General features: G+C 45.8%; 1 protein-coding gene across 1 annotated transcript in view; it reads left to right on the forward strand.

The window, feature by feature from the left end:
- The first annotated feature begins 2,179 nt into the window (after window positions 1-2,179).
- Window positions 2,180-22,223, forward strand: part of dhx33 (DEAH (Asp-Glu-Ala-His) box polypeptide 33) — a 34,764-nt gene continuing 14,720 nt past the window's right edge. Inside the window, exons 1-4 of the mRNA XM_052035654.1 lie at window positions 2,180-2,556; window positions 7,777-7,937; window positions 12,430-12,657; window positions 18,102-18,272. Of these exons, the coding sequence (XP_051891614.1) occupies window positions 2,376-2,556; window positions 7,777-7,937; window positions 12,430-12,657; window positions 18,102-18,272 (741 nt within the window). The 5' untranslated portion in view covers window positions 2,180-2,375. The remainder of the gene's footprint in view (window positions 2,557-7,776; window positions 7,938-12,429; window positions 12,658-18,101; window positions 18,273-22,223) is intronic.

A 22,223-nucleotide genomic window follows, 5' to 3' on the forward strand; every position in this document is an offset into this window, starting at 1 on the left:
CTCACCTTAAATGGATGTCCTCTGGTATTGGCCATTGCCAGCCTGGGAAAAAAGTGCTGGCTGTCCACTCTATCTATCCCTCTCAAACTTATACACATCTATCAAGTCACCTCTCAGCCTCCGTTGCTCCAAAGAGAAAAGCCCTAACTCGCTCAACCTTTCATTGTAGGACATGTTCTCTTATCCAGCTAACATCCTGGTAAATCTCCTCTGCACCCTCTCTAAAGCTTCCACATCCTTCCTATAATGAGGTGACCAGAACTAAACACAATACTCCAAGTGTGGTCTAACCAGAGTTTTGCAGAGCTGCAACATCACTCTACAAAACTCGTGGCTCTTTAACACAATCCCCCGACTAATGAAGGCCAGCACAGCATACACCTTCTTAACCACTCTATCAACTTGTGGGGCAACTTTAAGCGATCTATAGACTTGGACCACAGAGTCTCTCCGCTCCTCCACACTGCTAAGAATTCTGCCATTAACCTTGTACTCTGCCTTCGTTTGATCTTCCAAAGTGTTTCACTTCACATTTTTCCAGATTGAACTCCATCTGCCACTTCTCCAACCAACTCTGCATCCTGTCTATATCCTGTTGTAACCTATGACAACCTTCTACACTATCCACAACACCTCCAACCTTTGTGTCATCTGCAAACTTACTAACCCACCCTTCCACTTCCTCATCCAAGTCATTTATAAAAAATCAAAAAGTGCAGAGGTCCCAGAACACATCCCTGCGGAACACCACTAATCAGCGTCCTCCAGGCAGAATACTCTCCATCTACTACCACCCTCTGCCTTCTGTGAGCAAGCCAACTCCAAATCCATGCAGCCAAGTCTCCATGGATCCCATGCCTCATGACATTATGGATGGGCCTACCTTGGGGAACCTCGTCAAACGCCTTTCTTAAATCCATATAAACCACATCCACCGCTCTACCTTCATCAATTTGTTTTGTCACCTCCTCAAAAAACTCAATTAGGCTCATGAGGCATGGCCTGCCGCTCACAAAGCCACATTGACATCCCTTATAAGACTATGCTTCTCCAGATGTATATCTGTCCCTAAGAATCCTCTCCAATAGTTTACTCACCACTGACATAAAACTCACTGGTCTATAATTCCCAGGATTATCCCTATTACCTTTCTTGAACAACATTTGCCATCCACCAATCCTCTGGTACCACTCCTGTGGTCAGGGAGGACACAAAGATCATCGTCAACGCCCCAGCAATCTCTTCCCTCACTTCCCGTGGTAACCTGGGGTACATCCCATCTGGCGCCAGGATTTATCTATCCTAATGTTTTTCAGAAGTTCCAACACTACTTCTTTCTTAACCTCAACATGCTCCAGCACATTAGCCTGTTCTACTCTGACCTCACATTTGTCAAAGTCCCTCTTCCAGGTGAACACTGAAGTAAAGCATTCATTAAGGACCTCCCCTACAAATAGATTGTTTTATACATTCTCCCATAATCTGTTTTAAATTCTTTGGCACATGATTTAGTGCTAAACTAATTAAGCTAATAACATTTAATCCCTTCTGCCTGCACCTGGTCCACATCCCTCCATTCTCTGCATATTCATGTGTCTAATATATGCCTCTATTGTACCCACCTCCACCACTACCCCTAGTAGTACATTCCAGGCACCCACCACTCTGTGTAAAAAAAATGCCCTGCACATCTCCTTTGAACTTTACCTCTCTCACCTAAATGTATGCCCTCTAGCATAAGACATTTAGACTCTAGGAGAAAGATACTGTCTACTTTATCTATGCCTCTCATAGTCTTAATCAGGTCCCCCCTCAGCCTCCACTGCCCCAGAGAAAACAACCCAAGTTGGTCCATCCTCTCCTTACAGCACCTGCCCTCTAATCCAGGCAGCATCCTGGTGAACCTCTTCTGCACCCTCTCCAAAGCCTCCACATCCTTCCTATAATGAAATGACCAGAACTGAATGCAATGCTCCAGATGTGGCCTAACCAGAGTTTTATAAAGTTGCAGCACAACTTCCTGACTCTTGAACTCAGTGCCCCGGCTAATAAAGGCAAACATGCCGTACTCCTCCTTTACCACCCTATCCACCTGCGCAGCAACTTTCAGAGACCTATGGACTTGGACCCCCAGATCCCTCTGTACTTAACACCGCCCTGTCCCCGCCACTGACGGTGCCCTGTCCCCGTACACCTGCTCCCCCAGCGAGCGGCACCCAGCACCGCCCGAGGTGTGAGGGACACTCACTTCCGGCATCTCCGCCCGTGTGGGAGCAGGTTGATGACGTGACCGAACACGAGTGAGCACGTGGGACACGCGTGCTGGCGCGGACTCTGACGCGTGTCCGGTGGTGGCAGCGGGACCCGTCGGGCCGATGGAGCCGCGACCCCCGCCGGCCAAGAGGCTGAGGCTGAGGGCGGCGGCGGGGGGCGGTCGGAGCGGGAACTATGTGTTCGCTCACAACATGGAGCAGCAGCGCAGGGATCTGCCCATTTATCGGGCTCGGGCCAAGCTGATCGGACAGCTCCGTCACCTGGACACCGCCATCATCATCGGTGGGTCAGCGCTGTCCACCCCCCCCCCCGGGCCGCCCCACCCCCCCTCCACCCCCCCCCCCGGGCCGCCCCACCCCCCCACCCCCCCCCCGGGCCGACCCACCCCCCCCCCGGGCCGCCCCACCCCCCTCCACCCCCCCCCCGGGCCGCCCCACCCCCTCCACCCCCCCCTCCACCCCCCCCCCCCGGGCCGACCCACCCCCCCCCCCCGGGCAGACCCACCCCCCTCCACCCCCCCTCCCCCGGGCCGCCCCACCCCCCCTCCACCCCCCCCCCCGGGCCGCCCCACCCCCCCCCCCCGGGCAGACCCACCCCCCTCCACCCCCCCTCCCCCGGGCCGCCCCACCCCCCCTCCACCCCCCCCCCCGGGCCGCCCCACCCCCCCACCCCCCCCCGGGCCGCCCCACCCCCCTCCACCCCCCCCCCCGGGCAGACCCCCCCCCTCCAGCCCCCCCCCCGGGCAGACCCACCCCCCTCCACCCCCCCCCCCCCCGGGCCGACCCACCCCCCTCCACCCCCCCCCCCGGGCCGACCCACCCCCCTCCACCTCACCCCGGGCCGACCCACCCCCCTCCACCCCCCCCCCCGGGCAGACCCATCCCCCTCCACCTCACCCCCGGGCCGACCCACCCCCCCTCCACCTCACCCCCGGGCCGACATCCCCCCCCCCCCCCCCCCCCCCCCGGGCCGGTCCGCCCTCAACCCCACACACCCCCCCCCCCTTCACAGGCCGACTGCACGCCACCCCCACCCCACCGCACCATGAGAGCTGACCTCACGACACCCCCTCCCCACAGGGCCAGGCCAAATCCCACCCGGGGCAGGGCATCACCCTGACATTCTCCACCCCCACCCCCCACCTCTGGGCCAGCATCGTCTCCAACACCTCCACCCCGGCCGGAGCAGGCTGCTCTCTCCCAGCCCACATGGCTTAAACGTGTGGCACTCGCCTGTTCCCAGCTCACCACCCACCCCTCCTGCCACCGCTGATTCCCACCGGCTGCCTGCTCCACCATCGGTACCAGAGCTACCTCTAACTTGGTTTCTCTCTTTCCCAGTTGTGATGAAGAGTCTTGCACTTGAAACATTGACTGTTTTCTCTACACAGATGCTGCCTGACCTGCAGAGTGTTTCCAGCATTTTCTGTTTTTATTCTAGCCCGTGACATAAGAAATAGGAGCAGGTGTCGGCTATCTGGCCTGTTGATCCTGCTCCGCCATTCAGTTAAATCATGGCTGACCTGGCCGTGAATGCAGCTCCTGGGATGCATCCCATCAGGACCAGGTCTACCTTTAGGCCCACTAGTTTGCTCATCACTACCTCTTTAGTGACAGCGATTGTATCGAGGTTCTCACCTCCCATCGCATCCACAGCATCTCTATTTGACATGTTAGATGTGTCCTCCACTGTGAAAATTGACACAAAATAGTCGTTCAAGGCATTGACCTATTTCCACATGACCCAATATTAATTGCCCCTTCTCATCTTCCAAGGGACCTACATTCACTTTAGCCACCCTTTTCCGCTTTATATAATTATGAAAGCTTTTACTATCTGTTTTTATATTTTGTGCTAGTTTACTTTCATAGTCTATCTTCTCTTTCCTTATTGGTTAGTGGTTCTTTGTTGCTTTGTAAAGCTTTCCCAATCTCCCAGTTTCCCGCTACTCTTGGCGACTTTGTATGCATGAGCTTTTAGCTTGATGCTTTCTTTTATTCCCTTAGTTATCCGCGGCTGGCTCTCCCCACCCTTACTGTCCCTGCTTTTAACTGGAATATATTTGTGAGCACTGTGAAAAATTTCTTTGAAAGTCTTCCACTGTTCCTCAACTGTCCCACCATATGGCCCGTGTTCCCACTCTGCTAGCCAACTCCTCCTTCATCCCATTGTGGTCTCCCTTGTTTAGGCATGATACACTGGTTTTAGATCAAACTATTGCACCCTCCATTTGTGTGAGAAATTCATTTGTACTGTGATCGCTCTTTCCAAGAGGATCCCTAACTACGAGATCGTTAATTTTACCTGTCTCATTGCACAGGACCAGATCTAAGATAGCATTTTCTCTTGTAGGTTCACTAACCTGCTGTTCAAGAAAGCTATCATGGATGCATTCTATGAAGTCCTCCTCAAGACTGCGTCGACCAGCTTGATTCGCCCAATCTATGTGCAAGTTAAAGTTCCCCGTGACAACTGCTGTTCCCTTCTTACATGCATCAGATATTCCTTGGTTTATTGCCTGTGCCACTGTAATGTTATTATTTGGTGGCCTATAGACAACTCCCACCAGTAATATTTTTTTTCCCTTTACTGTTCCTAATCTCTATCCGGATGGACTCAACATTCTGCACCTTGGATCTTGTATCATCTCTCACCATCACCCTGATCTCATTCTTAATTAAGGGCACTACTCCACCTCCCTTACTTTCCTATCCTTCCGTATTACCTGATATCCCTGGATATATAATTCCCTCTCGTCTCCACCCTGCAACCACATTTCTGTAATGGCCACTAAATCACACCCCTTTATACTGATTTGTGCCACAAGTTCACTGACCTTGTTTCAAATACTATGGACATTCAAATAAAATGCCCTTACATACATTATCCTTTTAGCATCTAAGAACCTTTGTGTCCTTTGCATTTGACTTTTCTGTACTCCACTCTTACTTTTCTAACTTTTGCTCTGGTGTCTGCTTAGCTTCCCTCTGTCTTTCTACATGGATTCCCATTAGCTTAAACCCTCCCCAGCAGCACTAGCAAACAATCCGTCTTGGACTTTGCTCCACCTTTGGTATTTGTTCCATGTTCCATCCTATGGCTTAACTCCCAGCACATCCCATTTCCAGATGCCAAGATTACCAGATTCCAGCCCACTCGCTAATCTATCCACTCCAATCTGCCATGAGTTCTGGGCCCCCACCATTCCACTCTGCCATTGGGTTGCTTTGCTAACAGCCCTACATATCCAGAGACACAAGAGACTGCAGATACTGGAACCTGGAGCAACAAACAAGATGCTGGAGGATCTCAGCGGGTCAGGTAGCATCTGTAGAGGGAAATGGATACGATCCCTTGGTTGAAGGGTCTTGATCTGAAACGTTGAGTTGTCCATTTCCCTCTACGGATGCTGCCTGGCCTACTGAGTTTCTTCAGGATCTTGTTGCCCTACATATTGCTGTTACTGGAATAAATTTCCCTCCTCCGGACTCTCAGAGCTGCCTTCTTCACCCCATTGCTTATTAGAGAGTCCCTCAGGATCGACATGCTTCCACTCACGTTCTGAAGTTAGTGTGGGAATCGCAAATTCTTCCACAAACGGGACGGGGTGCCTGACTGGTCAGGTGGGTGGATAGTTTGTGAGGTGGTGCACTCCTATTTATTTGGCACTCCTGTGTGCTCCCGATGCATGGACCAGATGTATCTAATACCATCCTGAATGTTCCTTCACTCTGAGTGGTCATGGGCCAAGGATTCCCAGGATTCAGTGGGGATGTTGCACTTTTTTGGGGAGGTTTGGAGATCACCCTTAAATCTTTTGTATACCTGAAGATCTCTTTCTGCGACAATGTTTGGAATAGTGCACTTCGGGAGTCTGGTGACAGGCAAACAAATGGTGTAGCCTCCCAAATAGAATCAGAATCGGGTTTATTGTCACTGATGTATTGTGAAATTTGTTGTTTTGCAGCAGCAGTACAGTGTAAGACGTAAAAATTACTGTAAGTTACCCCAACAAAAAGTTAGTGCAAAAGAGGAATACTGAGGTAGAATTCACGGGTTCATGGACTGTTCAGAAATCTGATGGTGAAGGGGAAGAAGCTGTTTCTGAAACATTGACTGTGGGTCTTCAGGCTCCCGTACCTCCTCCCCAATGGTAGTAATGTGAAGGGGGCATGTCCTGGATGGTGATGCCGCCTTCTTGAGGCATGGCCTCTTGAAGATGTCCTTGATGGTGGGGAGGGTTATGTCTATGATGGAGCTGGCTCTGCAGCCTCCTCTGATCCTGCCTTTGGAGCCTCCATACCAGGCGGCGATGCAACCAGTCAGAATGCTCTCCACTGTACATCTGTAGAAACTTTCAGGAGTCTTCAGTGACATACCAACTCTCCTCAAGCACCTAATGAAGTAGAGCCACTGGTGTGCCTTCTTCATGATTGCATCAATGTGTTGGGCCCAGGATAGATCCTCTGAGGTGCTGATGTTCAGGAACTTAAAGCTGCTCACCCTTTCCACCGCTGACCTCTTAATGAGGACTGGTGTGTGTTCTCCCGACTTCCCCTTCCTGAAGTGAGCTGTAATAAGGACCTTGGTACTTGGGATTTTGGCCTAGGAGAGGACACAGATGTTGGTCCACTTAATCCTTTCAGCCAATTTGGAGGATTTTGTAAAGACAGCCTTGGTGGCAGGGATCACTGCTGCCTGACAGACCATGAGTTTAGTAACAGGGTTAAGGTCTTTATCTTCAGCATTCTTTCCTCAATTGGCCAAATGCTGGCATAGTAAAGGTGATGGTGAACTCTTCATTGATGTTTTCCTTTGGAAAGATGTGGCTCCTGAGATATGGGAAGTGATCCACAGGATGACAGTGGTCCTTTACTTGACTCCACTATACCACACCACTATTCTATCTCTCCACTACTCATGGGACAAGAACCCACACCCGAACCCATCTTACCCTCCTTATCACGTCAGCCTCGTGCCTTCCAGCTGACCCTCCTGTAGCTCAGTGCTCACTTGGAGGACTTTGAATTCTCAACCCTAGGCTACTGCAGGTGTTTGGTCCTGCAGCACGTCAGGACAGAGATTGTTAACTTTGTTTTCCAAGATTGTGTTTGGGACCTAACTTCCACCTATTTTGGACTTCTGAGAAAATGGCATTAAATTTGCTACCAAAATATCCATTTTAGACACAGCATCAAATATGTCAAAAGTGGGCAGATGGGAAAAGTGTGCCTTTGGATATTGTACTGGATGTTTCTGTGACCGTGGTTGATCTGTCAGTGTTAATGTTCCAATGTCATTGTTACCGCACTGACCCTTTTGGTGACCATACATTTCTGCAGATTGGTTGAAAACGCCGCCAGGGTCTCGACTCGTATCCAGGCTGTTCCATTTGGAGGAGATTTTCCCCTCTGTTTCAGACGGTCATTTGTGAAAGAATTTTAATGAGAATGCTTAATCAGAGTAGGTCCTCCTAATTGTTTTGTATTGTTCTAATACTAGGTGAAACGGGCTCTGGGAAGACGACACAGATACCTCAGTATCTTTATGAAGCTAGCATCGGAGGGCATGGTGTCATCGCCGTTACACAGCCAAGGCGAGTAGCAGCAATATCGCTTGCAGCAAGAGTCTCGGAAGAAAAGAAAACAGAATTAGGCACATTGGTAAGGATTGATTTATTTATTAACTTTGAATGTGAGTGTCAGTAGCAAGACAGCATTTATTGTCCATTCCTACCTGCCCTTGACAAGGTAGTGCTGGGTAGTCCTGAAGCACAGTGTTATATGTCGACATTTCTCAGATGTTGTACTCAGCAACTATAAACCAATGGTGATTTTTGTCCAAGCCAGAATGGAATGTGATGTCAAAGTTGTTCTTGGGCTGTGCTTTTCTTTGCAGGTTTAGAATCGTATAAAATTTACAGCTCCGAAGGAAACCATTCTTCACATATTATTTAAGTGTGATTAGGATTTCTGACTCCACCACCCTGTGAGGATGTTAGTCTTTAGGTACAAACACTGTTGATGAATTGGTAAGGTAGGCAGGACATGGCAGATGAAATGTAATCGATGAAGGTGAGATATTGCATTTTGAGAGCACTACAAAGGCTAGGATGTACGCAATGAATAGTAGGATCCTAGGAAGTACTGAGAAACAGAAGGCCTTTGTTGTATATGACCAAAGATCTTTGAAGGTGGCAGCACTGGTAGATAAGGTGTACTTGCCTTCATTAACTGGGGCAGAGACTATTAGAGCAGGGAGGTTGTGATACAATTTTACAACACCCGTCTGAACTACTGTGTCCAGTTCTGGGGAGGATATGGAGGAGTGCGGAGGAGATTGACCTGGATGTTGCCTGGAATGGAGTTCTTCAGGCTGTGAGGAGGGACTGCATGGTAGGTTTGTTTTCCTTTAGGTGGAAGAGACAGAACAGAAAACACAGAACAGTACAGCACAGGGACAGGCGCTTTGGCCCACAGAGTCTGTGCTGACTGAAAAGGGGACCTGATGAGGGGAATAGGTAGTGAGAAACGTTTCCCCTTAGAAGACGTGTCTATAACTAGTGGGTTTAGTTTTAAGATAAGAGTAGAAAATTTAGAGGGGATTTGAGGAATAATTTATTCACCCAGAGCATGGTTGAAATCTGGAATATACTGCTTGTTTTATTACTCATATGTGATACGGAGGCTATCCCAAATTTGCCCAGAATTGGGTTATCTTTGGTGTGATACCCATTAAATTTAAGTATAGTGAATCCACCAGTTCCCCTTTATCCACAGCATGTTGTTTTTGTCAAAGAAGAATAAAATAGTCAAGCATGATTTTTCTTTCATGAAACCATATCAACTTGATCTGCTTGCCATGAATTTTGCATAGTGCCTTGTTGTAACATCTTTAATAATAACTTCTAACATTTGTCATCCCTGTGACAAATGTTAAGCTGATCTGTGGTTTCCTGCTTTGTCTTTCTCCCTTTTTGAATAAAAGAGCTATTTTCCAATCTAACAGAATCTTTCCTGAATCTGGGGTATTTTGGAGAATTAAAACTACGTCACCAGCCACTTCATTTAAGACCAGGGAAGAAGTCTGTCAGGACCTGGGCACTTGTCAGACTGTAACTGCAGGAATTTACTCATGTGAGGGTAATTTTCCTGAGTTTCTCCCTCCCTTCTAATTCCCAGCTTTTAGCTTTTCTGGAATGTTACTTCTGTCCACTATTATGAAGACTGATGCAAAAGACTTGTTTAATTCATCTCTTTATTTCCATTATTAATTCTCCAGGCTCACTTTTTTTTTGGACTGAGTTTCTGTAGAAATTCTTCTTCCTTTTACAATTCTGGCTAGCTTTATATTGTACTCTAGTTTTTACTTTCTTAAACCTGTATTTTAGATTTCCAGCAACTGCAGAGTTCTGTAGCTCACAGTTTCTTTGTTCATCTCTAGACGATCAGCTGTGGTTAGCGAGCCTTCACCACCCTCTGTAGTCTAGTTCCACCAGATTTTATGTCACTCACTCACCATATCATAAACATTGTCTTTGTTTTCACCGTTCTTTGTTTGTGCTCTTCTTCCTCCTCTGCAACTTATGTTTGATTTTTAACTTCTCACTCTGACTTGTTTAATGAAACTGATGTGGTTTAGCAAAAATGTTTTGGAATTGCAAGGTGAGTCTGTATCAGAGCAGAGGGAAGAGACTAGATTACAAGTGAAGGAAGTGGGGTGAGATTCCCAAAGTCTAGGATTCCCTGGAAGTCGAGCATACAGGAAAAGACCAGGCAGGAAAAGAGAGATGACATCAGATGACAAAGGCTCAAAAGTGCAGATAGTCAAGGGGAGCGTAGGTAACAAAATGAGAGCATGAAAATAAAATCTAGAGAAACCCAAAGCTGTTTGCCCTTCTGTATTGACAAGTGGATAACAAAGGAAAAGGTACCATTAACTCAGAAAGGTAACGTGTAGTTGGAAGATGGGTATGATTCCTAATGAGTACCCTGGTTCTATCTTTGCGTAATGGGATGATGCAGAATCTGTAGTTGTGCAGGTGTGTGAAATACTGAGTGGGGAATTAGAATGATTTTGTATTAGTAGTTAACTTGCCAGTCTAAAGGAATTGTATCATGGGCAGGGAAAGTAAAGGAAGAAATAAGAATAATGATTGTTTTCCAATTCTTGACGATAACAGAAGGTAATGGAGTTCTACTGACGTTATCTTAAAATATAAGGATGTAGTCCTAGGTAATTACTGACCAATCGGCCGAACTTTGGTGGTGAACAAACTATTGCAAAAAGGTTAATGAGCACAGGATTAATTTTCATTTAAAAAGGCATAGGTTAATCATGTGCAGTCAACATTAAGGGAAGATATGTAACCGATTTGGCCTTTTTCTTATATGGTTAAAAGGAGGAGGATATTGATGTTCTCTCCCTGGGTCTTTGGTAAGGCTTTGATAAAATTTCACAAGTCAGACTGGTTAGAAAAGTAAAAAACCCATGAGATCCAAAATCAGTGGTAGGAAATATCCATCAGTCAGGTGGTTGTACGACTGAAAAGCTATTTCTTTTCAGTTCTTCATGGCCGGGTACCAGGCCTCCTATTTTCTGGTGTGTGTTAATTATTTACATCTGAGGAGTAATTTAAGAAATGTGCAGCTAATTAAGGAAGTTGCCCATGAGGAAGCAAGTTGTGCTGAATGATGCCTGCAGTGAACTGGGCAGAATAGAACTGTGAGGGAATACTGGTCAAATTCATCTTTCATGATGTGGTCATTGCTGACCGAGGCAGCATTTATTACCAGTCTCTAATTGAGAAGGTGATGGTGAGGTGCTGTCTTAAACTGCCAAGCTGCTCCCATGGTGCTTTTGGGTGGGAAGCTCCAGAATGTGCAGATGGCAGAAATGAAAGGCTGGCAATATATTTGCAAGTCCCAGTAGTGTGTGGTTTGGAGGGGAGCATGCAGGTGATGGTGTTCCTGCATATATGTTGCACTTGCCCTTATTGTTCGGCATCGTGACCTGGGGAGCATTTTGGACTAACCTTGGTAAGTAACTGCAGTGTGTTTTGCCGATGGCCCACACTGCAACCGCAGTGCACTTGTGGATGGGGTGGCAAATCTAACAGGCTGTTCTGTCATGGATGGTGTCAAGCTGGCTCTGTGTCATCGGAGTGCATTCATCCAGGCCAGTGGTGAGTTTTCCACCCCATCCATGACTTGTGCCTTGTAGATGGTGCTTTTGGGTTGACAGCAGCTGAGTCACTGACTGCAGAATACCCTGCCTATGGCCTGCTCTTATAGTTATAGCATTTATGTCAGTGGTCCAGTTGAGTTTCTGGTCAATGGCGACGCTCTGATTTTTGATGGCTGGGGAGTTAACAAAGGTAATACCATTGAATGGGAAGAGCAGGTGGTTAGACTCTCTTGTTGGACGTAGTCATTGCCTGGCTCTTTTGTGACACGTTTTTTTGCCACTTATCAGCCTGAATGTTGTCTGGGTTTAACTTGGAATTCTTCTTTAGTGGAGGAATGTTGTGCTATCATCTGTGAATGTTCCTCTGTCAACAGCTCTCTAAACCACACGAGGCAGGTGGTTAAGAAGATGGACAAAATGTTTTTTTTTACTGAGGCCTAGCATTTAAAAGGAAAATCAGTGACGTTATTATAGAACAGTATAATGTTAACAGTATAAGATTTTATTTTGACTATAGCTAGAGTCACCACATTGTAGAAAGGATTTGATAACACTTGGGAGACTGATGAGGATTTTGCAAGGGGGAGAATTGTAGGTTTGAGGAGACTAGAGTAAACTTGGGAAGATGAGAGGAGATTTAATGAAAATGTATTCAAAGATGGATTAAAGATCGGAACTAGAGGAGTGCGGAGTTCTCAGGAATGACAGGCTAAATAAAGGAGGTTACAGACATGAGTGATTTGAAAACAAAGATGAACGATGTTCACTATCTGCCTGTGACTTCAATCCTTCACCTCTTCCCACCAGTTTCCCAATCTCTTGGTTTTCAGTTTTAATGAAGGATGAATTTCTAAAGCAGGAACTTCATTTTGCTTTTACAGGTACTGACCAACCTTTGCATTCCCAACATTTACACCTTGCCTTCTGATTTACGCGAGTTATTTTTTATTATTGTAAATTGTCCGACAGATTGGATACACCGTGCGTTTTGAAGATCTCACGTCACACAAGAGTAAAATCAAGTTTTTAACAGACGGGATGCTGCTTCGCGAGGCCATGGTAGATCCACTTCTCCGCCGTTACAGTGTTGTGATTCTGGATGAGGCCCATGAAAGGACTGTACAGACAGATGTTCTCTTTGGCATTGTGAAAAGTGCCCAGAAAAAACGGAAGGAACTCGGTAAAATGCCATTGAAGGTACAAAGGCTTGTGGTCTGACCACAAAAAACCTCTGGAAAAACTGAAGTGTCCTCATTATCCACTGTTCTGCCCATCCTCATCCCCATCCCGTATTTCTTGTTGAGGTTTCATGGAATCTTAGGATAGTACTGTACATAGTGGGGCCATTTTCCAGTCAAGTCTGCCAGTTCTTTCAAAAAATACTTAAATTAATCCCAGCCCCTGTAGTTTCCCCATATTGCTACACTTGCTTTCCTGCAATTAGTTATTTACCTCCCATTTTAAAAAGCTATTGTCTAATCTGTATCAGCTCTCTGCATTGCAGATCCAAATCACCTGACATCCCTACCCTCTGGTCATTGATGCTTCTGCCACTGGAAATAATTTCCTCTTTACTTTAAATCATTTAAGCTGTTGAATCTCCTCTCATCCCCTTTGCTTGAAGGAGAACAATCCCAGTTTATAAACTTGATTATAATCCTTCATCCCTTGAATCATCCTTGAAGTCTTTTTGCAGCTTCTGAAAATATTATCACATTCCTAAAGTGTGTTATCCAGAACTGGGTACATAATGCTATCTGGGACCACGACAGCATTTTGTGTTCAGTGCAACCTTCCTTTTTGTGTTTTATGCCTGTTTCTAAACCGTGAAATGCTATGTGCTTTACTAATTGTTTATTCACCCTTTCTGCCACTTTCAAGGATAAGTGTGCATTCACCCTGAAAGTTGTACTATTTAGCTTGACTTTGCTCAGTTTTCTTACCAAAATTTATCACTTTACAGTTTTCAATATTATAGTGTATCTATCATGTTGTTGACTCATAAGTGGCCTCTAATGGCCTAGCTTTGCTGCTACATTTAAACTGAAGGAATAAAAGCAAGTAGAACATCTGGCATTGACCTAGGCACCTTATTCGGACACGGCAAAGTAATTCCAAGCCTCTCAAAAGTAGTAATTGTTTCTTAAATGTCAACCATCTCCTTAAACTTCCCCCTCCACCCCCCTGTCCCACACACCCATACTAAATGCTGTTGTGTCACTAAGACATTTTGACAGTTTCAAGTTTATCTCGCAAACCATAAACATAAGGAAAAGAAGCAAGAGTGGGCTGTTTGGTCTAAAGTATTCTGCAATTCATGGCTGAACATGTACATCACTTTCTGGGCCTTTCCCAATCGTCTTGGGAGGGTTTAAACTAGGCTGGCAAGGGGATGGGAAGATTAGAAGATAGATCAGTTGGTGTAGAAGTAGGTGTGATGTGTACAGAGAAGGTGAGGAAGAATAGGCAGGGGATAGGGCATAAATGCAGTCAGATGGGTTGAAATGTATTTACTTTAATGCAAGAAGTGTTAAGAATAAGGGTGATGAACCTGGAGCACGGATCAGTGCGTGGAATTACAGTTTTGTGGCCATTACAAAGGCTTGGCTGTCGCAAGGGCAGGAGTGGCTGCTTGGGGTTCTGGGGTTTAAAAAGGGATAGGGAAGGGGGTGGGAGGGTGGCATTGCTAATCAGGGATAGTATCACAGCTGTAGGCAGGGAGGTTTGTCTATTGAGTCAGTGTGGGTGGAAGTCAGAAATAGGACGGGAGCGATCACTCTATTGGGAGTATTCCATAGGCCCCCAAATAGCCATCTGGACACTGAGGAGTAGATGAGTAGGCAGGTGTGTACAGGAAGTATTCCTGACACAATATGTAGACAGGCTGACTAGAGAAGAGGCCATTCTGGATCTGGTATTATGCAATGAACCTGGTCAGGTGACAGACCTCTCAGTGGGCGAGCATTTCGGGGATGGTGACCACAACTCCCTGACCTTTACCGTAGCCATGGACAAAGATAGCACCAGACATTGGAAAGTTTTTAATTGGGAGAGGGCAAATTACGATGGTATTAGACAGGAACTTGGGAGCGTAAACTGGGAATAGATGTTCTCTGGTAAGTGCACCACAGAAATGTAGAGATTGTCGAGGGACCACTTACATGGGGTTCTAGATAGGTTTGTCCCGCTGAGGCCAGGAAAGGATGGTAGGATGAAGGAACGATGGTTAACAAGAGAGGTGGAAGATTTAGTCAAGAGGAAGAAGGAAGCATATTTAAGGTTTAGGAAGCAAAAATCAGACAGGGTTCCTGAGAGTTGTAAGGTAGCCAGGAAGGAGCTTAAGACAGGACATGAGAAAGCCTTGGCGAGTAGGGTTAAGGAAACCCTTAAGGTGTTCTATACGTATGTGAGGAACAAGAGGATGACTAGGGTGAGGGTAGGATTGCTCAGGGATAAGTGGGGAGAAATGTGTCTGGAGGCAAAGGAGGTAGGTGAGGTCCAGGAAGAGGGACTTGGACGAATGTGAGGTCAGCGTCGAACAGGCAAGTGTGTTGGAGCATGTTGAGGTTAAGAAAGAAGCAGTGTTGGAACTACTGAAAAGCATTAGGATAGATGAGTCCTGGGATCAGACAGGATATACCCCAGGTTACTGTGAGGTAAGAGATTGCTGGAGGTTAATGATAATATTTGCGTCCTCCCTGGCCACAGGAGTGGTACCGGAGGATTGCAAATGTTCCATTGTTCAAAAAAGGTAAAAGGGATAATGCCGGGAATTGTAGGCCAGTGAGTCTTACATCAGTGGTGGGCAAACTATTGGAGAGGATTCTTAGGGACAGGACTTATGAACATTTGGAGAAGCATAGTCTTATCAGGAACAGTCAACAAGGCTTTGTGAAGTGCAGATTGTGCCTCACGAGCCTCATAGAATTTTTTTGAGGAAGTGACAAGACAAATTGATGAAGGTAGTGCAGTGTATGTGGTATATATGGATTTTAGCAAGGTATTTGACAAGATTCCGCATAGGCTCATTCAGAAGGTCATGAGGTATGGGATCCATGGATAATTGGCTGTGTGGATTCGAAATTGGCTTGCCCACAGAAGGCAGAGAGTGGTTGTAGAAGGGGAGTATTCAACCTGAAGGTCGGTGACCAGTGGTGTTCCTCAGGGATCTGTTCTGGGACACCTGCTCTTTGTGATTTTTATAAATGACTTGGATGAGGATGCGGAAGGGTGGGTTAGTAAGTTTGCCGATGAGACGAAGGTTGGAGGTGTGTATAGTGTAGAAGGTTGTCATAGGTTGCAATGGGATATAGACAGGATGCAGAGCTAGGCGGAGTCATGGCAGATAGAGTTCAATCCAGAGAAGTGTGAAGTGATATATTTTGGAAGAATGAACTTGAAGGCAGAGTACATGGTTAATGGCAGGATTTTTAGCAGTCTGAAGGAACAGAGAGGTGTTGGGGTCCAAGTACATAGACCCCTCAAAGTTGCCGCACAAGTGGATAGGGCGGTTAAGAAGGTGTGTGGTGTGCTGGCCTTCCTGAGTTCAAGAGCTGAGAGGTAACGTTGCAGCTCTATAAGACTCTAGTTAGACCACACTTGAAATATTGTGCTCAGTTCTGGTCACCACATTATAGGAAGGATGTTGAAGCTTTGGAAAGGGTGCAGAGTAGATTTACAAGGATGCTGCCTGGATTGGAGTGGAGTGGTTGAGCGAGCTAGGGCTTGAGCTCTTTGAAGGGAGACAGGATGAGAGGAGACTTGATAGAGTTATATAAGACAATGAGAGGCATGGACAGTGGACAGCCAGCATCTTTTCTCCAGGGTGGCAATGGCCAATACCAGAGGTCACCCGTTTAAGGTGCATGGTGAAAAGTTCAGGGGAGATGTCGGGTAGGTTTTTTGCGCAGAGAGTGGTGGACGCCTGGAATGCACTGCCGGGGGAGGGGTGGGGGGATTGTTTGGGGTCAATACGATAGGGTCATTTAAGAAACTATTAGGTAGGCACATGGATGAAAGAAAAATAAAGGGTTTTGGGAGGTGAAGTAGAGATAGATTGAGTGGGGATAAGGTTTATGGAGGTACAACATCATGGGCTGAAGGGCCCGTACTGTTCTGTCTTTATTCCCTCTTTGTTCAAAAATCTGTTGGTCTCAGTGTGGAATATTCTCAATGATTGAGCATCCCAACACTGTTGGTCAGGGAGGCAGAAAGATTCACAATTCCCTAAGTAAAGAATTGTCTCCTCCGGGTGGTTTCTTTTTAACCTGAGACCAGGACCCCGGTCCACCCAGAGAAGCAACCTCTCAAATCAGTCCTGTCAAACCTTTCAAGAATTTTATGGATTTCAATGAGATCACATTTCAATTTTCTAAACTCCAGAGCAAATGGGCCTAATCTAATCTTCTAGTATAGCATTCTCGTGCAGAAAACAATCAACTTAACTGCTGCTCAAGCATGTGGTTTGTCTCCATAGATAAGATCAAAAATGTACATTGTGTGTCGCTTCAAAATCCTGCATAATTGCAAGACTTCCTTATTCCACTCCAGCATACTTGCACTTGTCTATAAGGCCAGTCCTCAGCTGTGACCCTGATCTTTCCTACGTGTGGTTTCTGACACTCATAATTGGTTGCTTCCCTCTTCACAACATCCTCATATCCTCTCTCTCATCTAAGAAATACACCCACTTTTCCAATCATTTCCTTTCCACAGCCTTTCTCCTGCTTGTCCGTGCCATCTGATTTGTTGTTTTGCTGGGTAGGATTGCACTTGTCCAGTTCTATTGTTCTCAAACAGAGGGTGTTGGCAATATTCAGCCAATTAGACTGTGTGGAGGGAGAAACGCTCAACATTTTGGGTTGTTACCTTCAGTTCTTACTTATCCATTTGTACCCAACTCATCTCCAGGAATGACTCCACACCCTTCTTTTGTATTACCTTGGGGCTCACTTTTCTTCATTTTGCCCTTTGACTTCATGTCAACAGATATCGTCACCGACTTCAACATGTATGTGACACCGTTCTCTCCACCCATCCACTGCTTCTCTGCTGTCAGTTTTTCAGTCTTGCTTAAGTGGTTATTTCTGTCAGTTAAACATTATACACATTAGCTGTAGAACAAGCTCAGCCAGCTGATCTGTGTCAAATAAGTAACTTATTTGGTCTATTCATGTCTGTCTTGTTGTTATACCCACATTTTACTCTAGTTGTCTGCAGGTGGGAACAATTTCTCCACATCCATCCCTCCTTCATGCAAGTGCTATCTTTTTTAATAGTGCAGTTTCTAATTTCCTACACTATTGAAAAGGATCTCTCTCACGACCTCTCTGGCTTCCTTTATTCACCTTGGCTGCCAAACTCTGGCCTACCACAGCCCTCTCCTTTATCCTCTGTTGGTCCTGGTCCTGAATTTACTCGAGGCCTGAGTAGCCCATTAGGCAGGAAGTGCTGCAACCCCTTGATGAAGATTGTTCCATAACTTCCAAGGGGCAATATTTCCCAGTTAAGTTGGGCCTCTTCATTATTAACACAGAACTTGTCCAATTAGGATTTTTTGTTTCTCTTTTCTGACTGTTTATTAGAAGAAAAACCTCGGACCAATTAAAACAGTCTCTAAGTGAATCTTTCTTTATTACAAGGTAATTGTCATGTCTGCCACAATGGATGTAGATCTCTTCTCGCAGTACTTCAACCAAGCACCAGTTTTGTATCTGGAAGGGAGACAACATTCCATTCAGATCTTTTACACAAAGGAACCTCAGACTGACTACCTTCATGCCTCGCTGGTGTCAATTTTTCAGATCCACCAGGTGAGTGGACGTGCGGTAACTGTTCTTCAGTTCACAATGGCCAAATAATTCGTTATTGTTTTTATTATTCAACAGGATTTAAGGTGCAAATGGTTCTTTAGAGCCTTCATTTCTGCAGGTGCATTGACTATGTTAAATGGAATTTTTGCTGGAGATACCTGGGACAGTGAGTGAGGGTGATGGCATGTACCTGGATCTTAGTCCCACATTGACCAGGAAAGGGAAAGACCATGGACTCCAAGGAGGTAGAAGGTTGGATCTAAAGTGGCCTCTGATGGGAATACTGGAAACTGGAGTTGTTGACGTTCCACTGGGCTCAGCGTTAGGTCCCTTGCTCTTTGTAGATCACTGACTGGGTGTTCGTCAAGGCCTTTAAAGTCTGCAGGTGATATCAATATTTAATATGATTGCTATTGAGGAAGACCATTCTAAGCTGCAAGAAGATAGCGATGGATTGATTGTGAGGGCAACAAAGTGGTAAATGTTCAGTCTGGACAACTGCGGGGCTTTGCATTTAGGTTAAGGGTAGAGAATCAAATGAAGAAAGGAAATACACAATCGGTGGTAACTCGTGAAGAAATGCCGACAGGGGTCTTGGAATGAACATTCATAGTGGTGGATCAATAGTTAAGAAAATAAGAAATGGGAACAGGGGCAGGAAGTCTTGGTGGTGGCGGTGGGACTACACATGGAGTACTGTGTACACTCTGGATCTCCCTTCCTACAATAGGATGGACCTGCCAGAGAGGGAATGCAGCAAAGATTCACTAGACTGGTTCCAGGGATGGTGGGTTTGATGCATGAGGAGAGGTGGTGTAGACTGGCACTCTCTCGAGCTTAGAGGAGTGAGAGGAATACCAGGTTAGATGCGGGATACAGGGAGGATGGTTCCCCTGAAGAGGCTGAGCCCAAGAGGACAGTTTTAGAATAATGGTAGCCTGTTTAGAACAGACGAGGAGAATTTTTTCCCCCACTTTAATGTTGGGCCTTTGGAATTCTTCACCCTGGAGGGCTGTGAGGGCTGAATTGTTGCATTCATCCAAAACAAGATTGATAGATTTCTGAATATTGAGGGAATCAAGTGGTAGTGCTGGTAAATGGCTCTGAGGTAGAAAGTCGACCATGATTTGATGAATGACGGAGCAGGCAAGGAGGGCCAGGTTGCTTACTCCTATTTCATGGAGCCATACGGCACAGAATCAGCCCCTTTGGCACACCGTGTCCATGCTGACCATCAACTACCCATCTATATTCATAGCTTGATCCATAGCCTTCTATACCCCGGCAAGTCGAGTGTTGACCTAAGACGTTGCAAGGACTCCTGCCTCTGTCACCCATTCAGGTAGTGTGTTCCAGATTGCAACCACCCTCTGGATAAAGAAATTCTTCCTCAAATCCTCTTCAAATCTCTTGCCCCTTATCATAAGCCTATGTTCTCTAGTTTTATATCCCTCTGCCATGGGGCAAAGTTTCCTACTATCTACTTATCTGTCCCCTCTAAAAGGTCCCCCTTGGCTTTCTCTGCTCCAAAGAAATCAAACCCAGCCTATCGAGTCTCTCCTCATAACTGAAGTGCTCCATCCCTGGCAATATGCTGGTGAATCTCTTCTACAGCCTCTCTAGTGCACCCACATCCCTTCTATAGTATTGCAACTAGAACTGTACATAATACTCACACTATTATATAAAGTTGTACCATCACCTTCCTGCTCTTGTATTCTGTTCCTGGCTGATGAACGAGAGTATCTTGTATGTTGCCTTCACCACCTCGCCTACCTGTGCTCCCACCTTCAGGAACACTTTACACTGAGGTCCCTCTGTTCCTCAATACACACTGGGGCCCCACCATTCATGTGTATATCCAACCCTTATTAGTCCTCCCAAAGTGCATCACTTTCAAGTTGCCAAGATTCTATCTGCCATTGCTCTCCCTATTTTACCACCTAATCAATATCATTCTGTAGCTTAAGACTATCATCCTCATTATCAACACCATCAATTTCCATGTCATCTGCAGACTTACTAATCATACTTCCTTCATTTATATCCAAATTGTTAATGTATATAGCAGTAAGGGTCCCATCAACAATTCCTGTGGTACACCACTGGTCAGAGGCATTCAATCACAAAAACAACCCTCCACCATCATCTTCTGCCTTCTAATACTGAGCCAATTTTTGATTTATTTCCCAACTTGCCTTGGATCCAATGTGCTCTAACTGTTTGGGCCAGTTTTTCATTGGGCCTTATCAAAGGCCTTACCGGTCCATGTAGACTGCGTCAACTACAATGCCCACATCAATTCTTTTTGGTTCCTCTTCCATTAAATTGGTTAACTAGGATCTACCCCTAACAGAACCGTTCTAACTATCTGATTAATCCTGCCCCTCAAAATATTTTCCAACAACTTCCTTATTACTGAAGTTAGACTATAATTACTTGACCTACCCTTCTTGAATAAAGGTATGTTATATTCTTATCAAGGCCCTCTTCATCCTTCTGTAATCAAACCCTCTAGAAATAAAGGCTAACAAATCATTTGCCCTCTTAATTGCGTACTGCACCTTTATCTTGGCCTTCAGTGACTAATGTACAAGTACACCCAGGTCCCTTTGAACATCAACACTACCTGGTCTCTCACCATTTAACAAAACCTCTGCTTTTCTGTTATGTTCACCAAAATGAATAATCTCCCGTTATGTTCCATCTGTCATGATCTTGCCCATTCACCCAATTTGTCCTAATCTCACCTAGTTTGGTATCGTCAGCAAACTTGGCGATATGACATTTGACATCGAACAGTCCAGCACTGGACAGGCCATTTGGCCTACAATGTTGTGCTGATCTTGATGCCAATTTATAACTAAATGTCCTCTTCCTGTGTATCATCCATATCCCTCCATTCCCTTCATATTCATGTGTCCATCTAAAAGCCTCTTAAACTCCTCCAGACTGCCTTCTTCCACTACTACCCCTGGTAACACATTCCAGGCACCTACCACTCTCTGTGTAAACAAAAAGAAAGCTTGCCCCTAAACTTTTCCCCTCTGGTATTTGACATTTTGGCCCTGAGGAAAAGATTCTGACTGTCTACCCTATCTATGCCTCTCACTATCTTTAAAAACCTCTATCAGGTCTCTCCTCAACCTCCAACGCTCTAGGGAGAACAACCCAAGTTTGTCCAACCTCTCCTTAGCTCATGCCCTCTGATCCAGGCAGCATCCTGGTAACCTCTTCTGCACCCATTCAACAGTCCCCACATCCTCCCTATAATGGGGTGACCAGAACTGCTCACAATACTCTGTAGTCTGACTAAAGTTTTACATAGCTGCAGCATGACTGACTTACTCTTATACTCAACACCCCTATCAATGAAGGCAAGTATGCCATATGCTGCCTTTACCACCTTATCTGCTTGCATAGCCACTGTCAATGAACTATGGACCTGGACCCCAAGATCCCTCTGTACCTCAATGCTATTAAGGAGCCTACCATTAACTGTTTACTTTCTCCTTTCATTTGACCTCCCAAAGTGCAACACCTCACACGCCTGAATTAATCTCCATCTGCCACTTCTCTGCCCACATCTGTAACTGATCTATATCCCGCTGTATTGTATGACAATATCGTCCATCTACATTGCCCATTTACTTAACCTGTCCATGCCCACGAAGCCACCCAGCTTTGTATTAGCCAACTTGGAGAAATGACACAATCCTCTCATCCAAACCATTGATGTCAATCGTTAGTAGCTTGGACACCACCACTGATCCCTGCAGCACCCACAAGTCATCACCTCCTAACCTGCTTTGTTTTCTGTCTGTTAACCAATCCTCAATTCACAACAGTGCACCCAATACCTGTGCACTCAAATTTGGTTTAAGAATCTTCTGTGTGGTACTTCATTGAAGAAACTCTTGCTGCAGTTATTTATTCCATCTGAACTGGTTT

This window comes from Pristis pectinata, chromosome 21, assembly GCF_009764475.1.
Source record: "Pristis pectinata isolate sPriPec2 chromosome 21, sPriPec2.1.pri, whole genome shotgun sequence".
NCBI lineage: Eukaryota > Metazoa > Chordata > Chondrichthyes > Rhinopristiformes > Pristidae > Pristis > Pristis pectinata.